At 45.4% G+C, this 12,673-nt stretch overlaps 1 protein-coding gene across 2 annotated transcripts in view; it reads left to right on the forward strand.

The window, feature by feature from the left end:
• Positions 1–12,673, forward strand: part of GNAL (G protein subunit alpha L) — a 330,318-nt gene that overhangs the window by 127,339 nt on the left and 190,306 nt on the right. The window contains exons 1-2 of one of the 2 annotated variants that reach the window (XM_006269740.4): positions 11,158–11,765; positions 12,057–12,129. In XM_006269740.4, the coding sequence (XP_006269802.1) occupies positions 11,627–11,765; positions 12,057–12,129 (212 nt within the window). In that variant the 5' untranslated portion in view covers positions 11,158–11,626. Of the gene's footprint in view, positions 1–11,157; positions 11,766–12,056; positions 12,130–12,673 lie in introns of those variants that run through there. The other variant, XM_059724253.1, reaches the window with a different exon arrangement.

Below are 12,673 nucleotides of genomic sequence, written 5' to 3' on the forward strand. Positions count from 1 at the left end.
CTCAAGCTCCCCACCCTGCTGCCTTCCCCATGAGACCAACACAGCCCAGCAGGTGGGACCTGGTGCAGCAGGATAGAGGGGCTGGGCAGGAAAGCTTGATGCAACTGCTGGGAGCCCTGCACTGCTATGGTGAAGCACCCCCTGCCTCCTGCCCAGCAGCAGTGAGGGGCACAACTCCATGCCACTGTCTCCACTGCTGCCAGGCAGGCTGGCACTTTGCCATGACAGCATGGGGCTCCCAACAGCAGAAGTGCACTGCAAGGTGCTGCCACCATGTGTGCTGCCCCGCTTTTTTTCGGCATGGGATTTTTGACCCTGGGATGTCCCGGGGTCAACCCCCCCCCCCCCCCCAACTCTGCAAGGTAGCAGCACAGGGAATGCCTGCATATGTGGTGCATGTCAACTCTCATCTGGATGCAGCCTAGGATTGTGCTTGCCTCTTATCATGGCTGCATCACATTGGTGGCTTATATCAACTATATATCCCATTAGTTAATATGAATGAATATAATAATTCATGCACACTAATGCCACTCCCAGATGTGTAGGGGCGTGCACTTGCAGCATCAAAATCGGCACAAATCTATGCTGCTACTTTTTGCTGTCGTGTATGCTGCTGCATGCACGCTTTGGTGAGGGACAAATTGTCCTGCTTCGGGCAAACCGCCATTTCCTGCTTCTCCCCGCTCCCAGCAAGCTGGAGGAGCCAGGACACAACTGCAGGAGTGGAGATACTCTGGCTGCTGGCCAGAGCATCTCCCTTGAGAACCAAGTCTTCATGTCTTCTGGCTCATCCTCCTGTACCATGCACCAAACTGCTTTTTTTTCCCCAGCACTTTTTTGCTAGAGGGATTTCCTGGTAGCAAATTTTAGCCTTACACTGCAAATTTGCAGTGCAGGGCATGTTTTAACGTTTTCTGTGTGCAGTCTGTGGTGCTGCAAAGAGGTTTGCAGCGCCACAAACCACATGTGCCTGCATGTCTGGATGCAGCCTAAGCAGCTAAATTAGGGTCCCATGAGCAACTTATTTTGGTGTTTGCTAACTTTCAAGTGATTGAAAGTTTTGCAGCCTAAACATGTTTTCAGCTTCAATTTGTGCTTGTTCTTACATAATATACAAATGGAAATATACAAATATTCATAATATACAAATGGAAACATTCTCCAATATGCAAGCATCATACAACACCAAATATAGAAAGAATTTAAAATGTGGAAGAGGGAGAGAAAAATAAAAGCTGAACTTACCTAAATGAATACAAGTCATTTATATCTTAAGATAAATATTGAGTTTCATCATTCTGGTAAATGTTTTGCAAGACTATCATATTCATAGAGATCTTTTCCTAAATGTGTAGACTTAATTCCAAGTTAAGAATAGAGCAGAAAATCGCTACTATATTTTATTTAAAACAAGCATTCTCAGTATGTATGTGAAGAACTGTATAAAAATATACAACAGTTGAAATTAGTCTAATGCTTCTTTACTAGCAAGTTATGATCTTATCTTTATTAGTGGTAATAAAGAAGTTTCTGACAATCTAAACTGTACTTTATTACAGTAGTATTCATGCTATTAAAGAACCATAAAAATATAACTAAGTTTTACATTCATTACATAAGGAACAAGTCTCTAATAGAAGAGTAGTTTTGTCATTGGGTCTATTAATGATGATCATAGGGCGTGCATACAGTTAATGCAACTGAAAATAATCTAGCTCAATTTGAGCCAGAGTAAACTAATCCCGGTATCACTGTCTACACATGCATTTAAGTGTAGTAATTTACTGCGCTGCCAGATACCACTTGTAGTGATAAACCTGTCCAGCAGCACAGTAAATTAATCTACTGTGCCCTAACTGCCATACACATGTAGACAGTGACACGTTACTATGCATCAAATAAGTCTGCTTCAGAGTAAAGTATCTCATATAGGCATGCCCACAGTGTTGCAACTGATCTTGATTACCTGCTTATAGTGAGATTTAGGGGTTTTAAAAAAATAATCCCTGTTTTGCAGATATTTATAAATCAGATATAAAGATTATCCATAAACTGAATAATGTCATGCAGAATCGGATCTTCCAAGTTACTGCATGGCGCTGTACTCCTTAAGACTAGATTTGCACTTACAGTACATCTATATGGCATCATGCAGAGCCTTGTAGAGATACTGTAACTAGCTTTAAATGAACTGTGTTAGTGTAAGACTGACTATGCTAACTAGCGCTGGATAGAGCACCATGATAGTGGCTCTATTGTTTCTGATCTGCAAGCTAACTTGAATTGTCTCTTAATAGCACTGCATTATACCATATAGGCATACTCCAAGATTTAAAATTCCAAAGAAATTGCAAGGCATACAACTAGACATTTCTGTTTATTAATGGATGAAGTAATAAATCTGGGTATGAATACTGTACAAAAGTCCTGGATTGTAGGGTCAGTTGAAATTTGAGTACCACCTATGAAATTTAAGTGCTATGTGTATGAGGATATGTAATGTATGTATGGTACGTGTCTCTCAAATAATTGGAAAGTTTTTCCCTATATTATGCAGCTTTTGAAAAACATGATTGATTTTGAAAGCAAACTTCTTCTTCAGAGTATACATCAAAATACTAAGGTTTATTAAATAATTTGAATATTTTTTGGAGTATATTCTTAAAATAATTACCTTTTTTAAACAGTATCCTGTCTTCCTGAGACCTTTGTTTTCTTCTTGTACCTCAAGTTCTGTTGGAGTCGTCACTGTCGATACAATGATCTATTTGATGCATATGGGCATGTGCAGGCATCTGAGGTTTGTAGCACTTTTGTAGCACTGCAAACTGCATGCAGAAAATGTGAAAATGTGCCCCGTGTTGAAAATCTGCAGTGTGGGACCAAAATTTGCTACCAGAATTTCCCAGTAGCAAAAAAAGCCAGGGCAAAAAGCAGCACAATGCATGCTCTCAAAAAGCTGACGTGCACACAGGCCGGGCCGTCCAAAACACCACTCTGACTGCCTGTCAAGCCTCTATAATGCCCAACATGTGCCCCTGCTGCTCTAGGCCACCAGATAAGACTGCTGGGGCTAGCACTGGTGCTGGCCCCAGCCTCCAGCTCTCCCTGGCTAAAGAGCCAGAAGGAGCTGAGCAAGGGCAGTTAGCCTGTTGCAGGACAATTTGTTGCACAGTAAAGCACATGTGTAGGAGCATGCACTGCAACAATTTGTGCTTCTGTAAGTGCACATCCCCACATGTCTGAACACAGCCTGTGTGGCAGTTCATATAGACTATGACTTTGTGTGAGGTTCTGCATCAAATAATTCATCCTGTGAACACCTCAGTGAATCCTGGAACAAATGTGGGAGCTGATCTAGTACTTTGATAATCACAGAGTACAGACAGAACTAATAAATTTTCATAGTGTTGTGTACTCAAAGAATCTGTGGGCGTTTATACACATGCTTCAGGGAGGGGGGCACTTTAATTACAGCAGCTCTGAGAACTAATCTAATTAAACTGCCCAGACTCGATTAATTGAGCCTGCTCCAATGCACTGTAATTACAGCACATCGGAGCAGCGTTGCTGCTTGTGTATAGGCACTTCAGTGCTTTCTTTATGATGTTTGTAATCTGGAACACATTTATATCTTCCCCTTTCTCCTTCACTTTTATTCAGAGGAACCAGGGAAGACTTATTAAAAAGTCTTTTAAACCTTTTAAATATTAGGTCATTTCCTGAAAATTAGCCTTTCTATGGTCCTACTCTACTCCTGTTATACAAAGCTCATATTAGCCAGATATTTCCGTTGGAATGGTGAACAGTTAAAGGAACATCATCTATCTGAAATCTAGTTAATTATATTTTTAAGCAGTAATTGAATGCCTTGGCTTTTTTGTCACTTTGTGATTACACTTACTGGGGGGTTTTTTAAACTGTTTTTCACTTCTCTTGATTGTATAAGATGAGTGCAACCAGAAAACTAGCTTTAATGGGAGAAACACTGACACTACCTTGATACAAAAGACTATTGTATATACCAGGTAAACTGAGAAATAATATATTTTTTACAGTACTGCCACCCCATGTGTTTAAAAATGAGTCAGGCCCACAAAAAGTAGGATGCAAGTAACATTTTGGGTACTCGTATTTTGCCTTTTAGCTTCTTGGCTCATGTTTCCAGGCTTTTTTCTGCAGCCATGAAGGTTAGAAACTTTTTTTAATGAAAGCTGCCATTCTCACCTAATCATTTGTTCCCAGAAACTGAAAAGAAAACATCAATTATTGTGAAACTTGTGATAAAATCATACAGATTGGCAATACTATACAGGTGCATATTTTTAAGGTACTCAAGGCCCTATCCCTTGCTGCTCATTGCAGCAGTACGCCATTTGAAAAGTTATTTGGAATGTCAGCTTTTTAGGGAATGTTTCTTATATAAATATATACACTTAAATAATGCCACTGACAAGGAGACCCCCGTTTCTGAATGAGACTTATATATGTTGTTCTAATACACATGCTAAATAAATCATTTTAAACACCAGAACCTTTATAACAAAACTATATGAGTTGTTGGGACATCTTCCCAAAGGGATGTTTTAAAACTATTGACTTACTTATTTAAATAATTTAGTGCTAATCTTGTACTCTTGGTGATTTATGAAACTTAACATGCAAAGTAAAATACTTCTTTGTCTCCCCACGTGAAGCCTGGTTTGATATCTAAGAAGAATATGTCTTCAGATTTTGGAGGACATCTGATAAAATGTGCTCTCAATCCCCATGCAGACAGATATAATAGATCCCCATTCAAAGGTTTTTGCTACCTGCACAAGGCTGGTACAAAGCATTTTGGGAATAATGGCAGGCTCATTTCTCAGGAAAACTCATAAATGTAATTTGACTCATTTTACATTAAACATAAAAATGCAGGTGAGCTTCTGGTCCCTATAAACTGCCTGGTAAGAAACAAACTGCTGGTTCCCTTCAACTATAGCTGTTAACTGTTTTAACCATCCAGAAATCTGTGAGATGCTTCATAAGGGCACTTGGTCCTGTCCTGAAAGCATAAAACTTAAATTTGGCTCACCAGCAAGGGTCATAAATAGATGATTAGGTAAGGGCAAGAGGGAAGGAAGGATAAGGATAAAAATGTCACATTGCTATTCACTAAGACCCAAAGCTTGTAGCTACAAAGATACAAGTGGGCAATCTCCACTGGCTAACGCTGCCAGCGGTGTCTGCAGGTGGTCACACTGGTCAGCGCTTGTCACCCCCTGGCCCCCACTGCTGACACCACTGTGACTGCCTGTGGGAGCTCCCTGCTCGCCACCACCACACCGCTGCTGCTGACACCAGCCCCGACCCCCAGCCTCCAGGGGCACACGTCATTCATGGATGGAACCCTGTTTAAATTCACTTCCTGATCCAGTAACAGTTAAGTCCTAAATGTATATAATGCTGTCAAGCCAACTAATCTTTGTAGAAAACTACTTCCAATTAAGCAAGAGAAGTTACAAACTTTTGAACCTCCCTCTTAATGGGAATGTAATTTCCTACCTTACCTCCCTCCCTCCCCCTCCCCCTTTGCTTGGAGCAGCTGGAGCAGAAATGTCCTTTCATCTCTTCTCAGCCAGGGTAGAGGAAGACATTTTTTCCTGAGAGGGAGCCTGGCCGTAAATGAGGAAGTGCCTTGCCCCTCAGTCACATTGTGTACTGAACTGTCACTGGAAACTGTATACATGGATGGGAGTGAAGCAGTCCAAACCTTACTTCAGCTGTGGCTCCCAAAGGCACAGCCCCTACCACCTTGCTTCTTGGAGGCTTGCCCTCATTGTGCATTTTCTTTATTTTGCTTTTCCTTGCAAATTTCCTTTTCTTCTCCATATTCCACTACACTTTTTTCTTAGCCTTCCATCATGTGTCTGCTTCTTCTGTCCCCTGCCCTTGTGAAATGCCCCTTTAGGCTGCTCATATTCAACACTGTTAATGTGGCCTTATTTGAAGACAGAGGAGTGTTTGGGGGGTCCTGAGATAGTGGCAGCAGAAGAACAGATGATTCTTCTGCAGGATAGAGCAAGAGTATTTTATACTGGTTCTCTCCCTTAACCTTTATGACCCCACTTCTGAAATTGTGCTAGGGGAAACCATTTGTCATCATATATGTTCTGCCCAGTTCAGTGAAAGTAACCAGAACTACGACAGAGATCATTTCAGTGCAGAAGGCAGGGTAGATTTGTACCTTGCAGACTAATTAAATCATGGAATAATAGAAAATTAGGGTTGGAAGGGACCTCAGGAGCTCATCTAGTCCACCTTCATGCTCAAAGCAGAAACATTCCCAAATATATCATCCCAGCCAACACTTTGTCTACCTAGGTCTTAAAAACCACTGAGGATGGAGTTTCCACAACTTCTCTGGGTAACCTGTTCCAGTGTTTACTACCCTCTTGTGAGAAAGTTCTTCGTAGTATCCAACCAAAACTTAATTTGTTCAACTTGAGGCCATTGTTCCTTGTTCTGCTCTGTCACCACTGAGAACAGTCCAGCTCCATCCTCTTTGGAACCACTCTTCAGGTAGTTGAAGGCTATTATTAAATCGGGCTTTTCTTTTCTGGATTAAGTTCCCTCAGTCTCTCCTCATAAGCCAGGCTCCCCAGCCCCCTAACCATTTTTGTTGCCCTCCACTAGACTCTTGTCACTTGCTGGACTCCAGTCCACTGGACTGTCTCCAAATGAGAGATGCAAAGCATCAGCTTCTATAAGCAGCAGGCTTATTTGTCTTACTTTTCCCTTTGCTCAGTTTCTTTTTTCTCTTACTGAAATTAGAACCCACCTTGCCCTCCTTTCCCCCAGGTTGCAACTCAGCTTTCCCAGAGCTGCAACCCGAGGAAAAGCAGGGAGGTGGGATGGATTCCAATTTTATTAAGGGGGAAAAAAGCAATTGAGCAAAGGGAGAGGTAACTCTCTGACTGCATTATTAATAAACAATAGGATAAAGTTCTTCTGAAAGAAAGATTTTCCTGCATGGCACAGTCACCTAAATCTGAAGTATTTCACAGTCTCTCAATATTAAGCATGAGCAGTGTGGTCAATTTAATATTCTGAGGGATTTTTAAGTTCTTAATTTTGACACCTTCCTAGAAAAATCTCAGTGGGCATGTTGGCATGTTCATCGATGTGCCTTTGTTACTGCACATTTAGTTCAGTACTTTCTTAATGAAGTACTAAGTAAATGCCCAGTAACTAAAACTACTGTGCAGCAGCATAGGCACATGGTAATTTTGTGATGCTTACTGCACATTAGCCTAATAACATGGCCACCTAGGCTTTCAGCACAAGTTTTAACTGCCATCCTACTGCTCAGTAAGTGTAGACTGGCGCCTGTACTGCACGGAAATTGTGGTTACGGTGCAGGAGATGCGCCCAGCTGGTATTAGGCTAAGGCGCAATAAGTGTCTCATGTAGACGCCCCGCGTTGCACTGACACGTGTGTGCCTGCACAGCGAGCCGAGGGGAGGGGAGGGGATCACCTTTGCTTAATCGCTCGTTCACGTTGTCGGCGACGTTTCTACCCCTTCCTCTTTCCGACCTGAAGGGGACGGCGCAGCCAGTGCACAGCCCTAGTGCGTGAGGGGAGAGCGGCGTCCCGCCGCCTGTGCAACGCCGAGCGGCGGAGGCTGTCGCTGGGCGGCAGGAAGCGCCGCTTCCCTGCCCGGGGGCTCCGCCCCGAGCGGCCGCGGCTCTGGGCCTCGCGGGGCTGCAGAGAAAGCGGGAGCGGCCGGGCGGGACGGAGGGAGCGAACAGGCGCGGGCTGCACGCGGGGCAAGCGGCGTGTCCGGCTCGGTCTCCGCCCCGGGGCCGGCCCGGGGGAGGGCGCGCGTGTCGCCCGGCGCAGGCTAGATGCTTTGTCCAGAGGAAGCGGCCGGGGAGGGTCGGGAGGTTTGCCCGGGAGGGAGGAAGCCGGGAGCGCTGCTCCCTCTTGGAAAAAGGTAAAAGCTGGAGGCACCTGGATCCCGCTCCGGCCGGAGCTGCGCCTGCACCAGATCCAAGGCCCCCTCCACCCTGTCTTTGCTCTCCAACCCCAAACTGGCGCCTGAAGATCCTAGCCTTTGCTCCTCTGTGCGCAGCAGCTCCCCGTCCCCTGCTGTAGCCCCTTCCACGCCTGGTCCCGAGAGCATGTCCGGAGCCCCAGCTCTTCCACGCGACTTTTGGTCCTGTGGTCCAGGCTGTTGGGTGTTAAATACAGTCCCTTAGCACAGGGCTAGTTCGGATTCCCGTGCACCCAGTGGCTGAAAACTTGGGCAGCCCTAACAGCAGCTGCAACCTTCCCCTCCCTGCACATGAATCCATCTGGATCCTGAGCGGGTTGGGCCCACCTGTCTAATCTGAATAGAAAACAAATGGAGCCACTGCTGTTTCTCTTGAGGAAAACAAGATGGGGATCCTGGGACATTCTGACTCAGTAGCCTGGGTGAGGAGGAGAGGGTGGTACACATTTGGTCCCTTGCAAATTCCCACAAATTGTACTGTCTGGGAGAGGGGGCTTCCACAAACCAGACCCTAATGGGAGGTGACCCAGCCTATAACCATACACACAAAAATGTATCGGGAGCTTGGATACAACAAAGCTGCTGCTATTGTTGCATCCCTGCAGGGAAATACTGTAAAGCTGCCCAGCAAGGCAGCTCAAGTTCCACTCCCTGATTGCACGTCTGCTCAATAAGTAGCACCTGCCTTCTGCCCCATTTGGCCTCATGCCACCAATGTACTGTGGCAATGAACAGTATGTGTCGCTGCTCTTCCTCGACCCAAAAATCCCAGCTTCCAGCGTCCCAGTGAAAAGGCAGTTGAAACCCCTATGCGTAGCACCTGGGTCCCTGTGGCCACAAATATCTAGAACAGAGGCAGGCAATTATTTTGGGTGGAGGGCCACTTACTGAGTTTTGGCAAGCCATTGAGGGCCACATGACAGGCAGCCGGGGGCAGCTAAATATTAATTTTCTACATCTTTTTAGGGGCCCCATGGGCCAGATAGAATGGCCTGGCGGGCTGCATCTGGCCCATGGGCTGCATTTTGCCCACCCCTGATCTAGAAAAACATGGAGGTTGACAGATTGTCACTGTTAGTTTGTTTTTAGGGACAGAATTTTACTCCAGGCTTTTGGTCCACTATCAGGATGGGATCCCTGGTCCATCCTTTCCCAGCAGCACTCCTAGTGGACCTGGATCTGTGTTTGCAAATGACAGCTGTACTGGGAGAAATGGGTGAAAAGGGGTGGAGGGAGGAATCCTTTTGGATCCAGATGCTTGCAGGTTTCTTGTGCCGGGATGGATCAGGGCTTAGATTTTGTCTGACCTTGTTTGTTTCTGCCGTTAGCCTTAGAGATGCACTGTCAAAATAAAGCAAGATCTAGTTTCCATTCTGTGGGTTAGCGTGACTTATTCATGTTCCAAGCCTGGTTATTTTTGGAAGGATTCTACCTGCTTTGATGCTACAGTTTGGGGACTTGGGGCCAAAACTGGTACAGTTCTGCAGGGTCCAGATTCTGGGGACATATTGGAATATGGATTATTCAGTTGTGTTGGCTGCTGTTCTTTGGTGGGTTGGTAGAACTTCGAGCATTCAAACATCTCATTAGAACAAGGCAGACAAGGTTCCTTGGGTGAATTTGATATCTTTTATTAGACCAACCCAAATGGTTGGAGAATAGTTATTAAGCAAGCTTTCGGGTTCAAAAACCCTTCGTCAGGCTAAGGAAGCTTCAGCAGAACAATAATTTTTTTTAAAGTCTGGATCCATCCGAGTCATAGAAAATCAGAGTTGGAAGGGACCTCTGGAGGTCATCTAGTCCAGTAGTTCTCAACCTTTTTTGTACCAGGACATATTTGTAAACATCAATGGTCAGTCCCAACCCAGAGACCCTCACTCCTGACTGGCTGCCCTAGGCCTCAGCCCCCCAGTGGGTGGAGCAGGGGGTGGGTGTGTGGGGCATGGGAGGGGCCTGGGTTTCCCATGTTTTTCTCCTTTAAAGGAGAATCAGTTTTAAAGTTTGTTGATCCATTTTTAAATTTTGGTCATGACTCTGGCATATATTCTTGTGACCCACTTTTGGGTCGTGACCCTTGGGTTGAGAAACACGGATCTAGTCCAACCCCCAGCTCAGAGGAGGACTATCCCTAACTTGATCACCCCAGTCAAGGCTTTGTCTACCCCCATCTTAAAAACCTCCAAGGATGGAGATTCCACAACCTCTCTGGGTGGTGCATGCAATGCTTCTGCTTCAGTTTGGATAGTTTGGTGTATTTAAACAGAAGGATTTTGGAGAGCAGTGTTTAAAATTGGCATGACCTTGCAGGAACCAGATATATTTTCCAGTTATATCAGGACCAGTTTGCATGGGGTTGCAAGAGTCTTTCTACCAAACCCCTTTCTAGTGGACCCCTTTCTAGTGGTGCTTACTCTTGTTTTCTACTGAGAAGGTGTAGTCTAATGTTTGGGACCAAAATGTGCCAAGGTTCAAGGGCTGGATCCAGATTTTGGTGGCACCAGAGTCCAGAGCTGTTGTTGCAATTACCGTTGGGGTCTTTGTGACAATCCAGACTGTAGCTGTGGCAAAACGCACAACATGTTGCATATTATAGATGACTGCCCACTGACAGTGGAGTGGCGGACCACAGGAACTGCATGCGGCCACTGAGACCGCTATGGCATGGCAATGACACATACACTGAGTGACTGGTGCAGTGGCTGTTATGCCCCTTCCGTATTATGCTAAGGAATTTGGGGAGCAATTTGATCCATCGGATCTCGGTGTTCACAGGGCGAATGGCCCAGGATGCAGAACACTGGGTGTGGTGGGAATAGTTGGGCTTGTTCTGTAAGAATTTGGGATCTCAGGGCCAAAACTTGGCAGGATCCAGTGCCAAATCCAGGTTTTTGTAGTAGCTGTGAGGCCCTGCAGGGTTTGGGATGGGCCATGGGTGTGTATGTGGAGCAGGAAGACTCCACCTGTGTTGCAGTGGGGCAGGTGGGGGGCTGGGGAGGGGGGGCAGCGCGTGGGCTACAGGGTGACCCAGCACAATCCAGGTAAATCCAGCTTTTACCTTTCTCCTCCTCCTGTCTCAGCTTGTGCAGGGGTTGTAGTTTGACTGTTTCCTGGTCTCACAGAAAGAGGCAGTGCTGAGTTAGAAAGACAAAAATAGCCCTTTACAGAGAAATATAGGGATTGTGTGTGTGGTGGGGAGAGAGAGGAGAGGAGCAGCAGCAGCAGCAGCAGGAGGCTGGTTTCCAGGAGGAGCCCTTCTCTCTTCTCTCGTTGTGTGTTAGACATTTTTGTACTGATTTTTTTTTTCCTCCCTCGGCATAAAGGCGGTTGCCTCGCCCAGCTGCTGCTAGCATCTGTCTCTCTGGGGCAGAAAAAAAAACCCAATCTGGGTTTGATCAGAAAGCGACCAGAGACCATTTTATCTGAGCAGCCGGGGAGGGGGGGAGAAGAGAGGAGAGGAGAGAAGAGAAAACGTCGCAGGGATATAAATACCAATTCTGGTGGACCCTTCCCCCCTCCCCCCTTCCCCCCTGTAAATACATTTCTATACAAAGAGCACAAGCTGACATCCATCCTTAGCAGCAGCAATGGGGTGTTTGGGCAACAGCAAAACAGAGGATCAGCGCATCGATGAGAAAGCGCAGCGAGAAGCCAACAAAAAAATAGAGAAGCAGTTGCAGAAAGAGCGACTGGCTTATAAAGCCACACATCGGCTGCTTCTGCTGGGTAAGGAAGGAGGAAGGAGGGTGGGGGGAAAGGAGGGTGCCATGGCCTGGGCTCCCCTAGGTAGGGTCTCATTCTGTGCTTGGGTTGTGCGGTTGTGTGTGCGTGTGTGTGGGAAAGTACTGGATGGGAACAATTTTGCAGGCGATTTTGGTGAGCAGTATGTGAAAAGTCCACAGCCCTGAGCCACATGGATGCATCCGTCTGGAAAGGCTGCTGGGGCTTGGAGATGCTGCTTAGAGCCAGTCCAAAACACTGGGTCCATCGCAGGGTTCTGTCTTTTTTTTCTTCCAGGGGCTGGTGAGTCAGGGAAAAGCACTATCGTGAAACAGATGAGGATCCTGCATGTCAATGGATTTAATTCAGAGTAAGATCTATTGCTCCTTTGTGACTTACATATGTAAATATACATTTGAACCCTATGTTAACACATCGCATACTAGGGAATGCCTCTCTTTTTCTCCTGTCTGTGCAAGTGAGTTGCTTCTGCTCTGCCAAAAAAAAATAAATTGAGAGACATGAATATTAAGGGAATTACTGCTATTGAATATTTGTATTTTCTCCACCTGGCCTTTCTGTATTTTCCACTGTTGCTACTGCAGCGCTTGACAGGCCCCTGTATAGCAACAACATGGCGACTACTTTTTACATAGCAGCAAATAACTAAATATTGTATCTCAGTACAGATACACATCAATTCATACTCCAGATAACATGGGTTGCTGTTTCTTTTCAATAGTGGTTAGCATAAAACTGAAAGCAATGTTCCATAAATGTAAGACATCTTTGCATGCTGTGGGTTGCATGATTTCTCTCTGAAAAACTCAGCCTGCATTTATTATCAATCGATTGTGCACTAGTTTTAGATAGATGTGGGTTTTAAACTGTACTTATATAATGTGCATTCAAAA

The sequence above is a fragment of the Alligator mississippiensis genome, chromosome 3 (assembly GCF_030867095.1).
Source record: "Alligator mississippiensis isolate rAllMis1 chromosome 3, rAllMis1, whole genome shotgun sequence".
In the NCBI taxonomy this organism is placed as follows: Eukaryota; Metazoa; Chordata; order Crocodylia; family Alligatoridae; genus Alligator; species Alligator mississippiensis.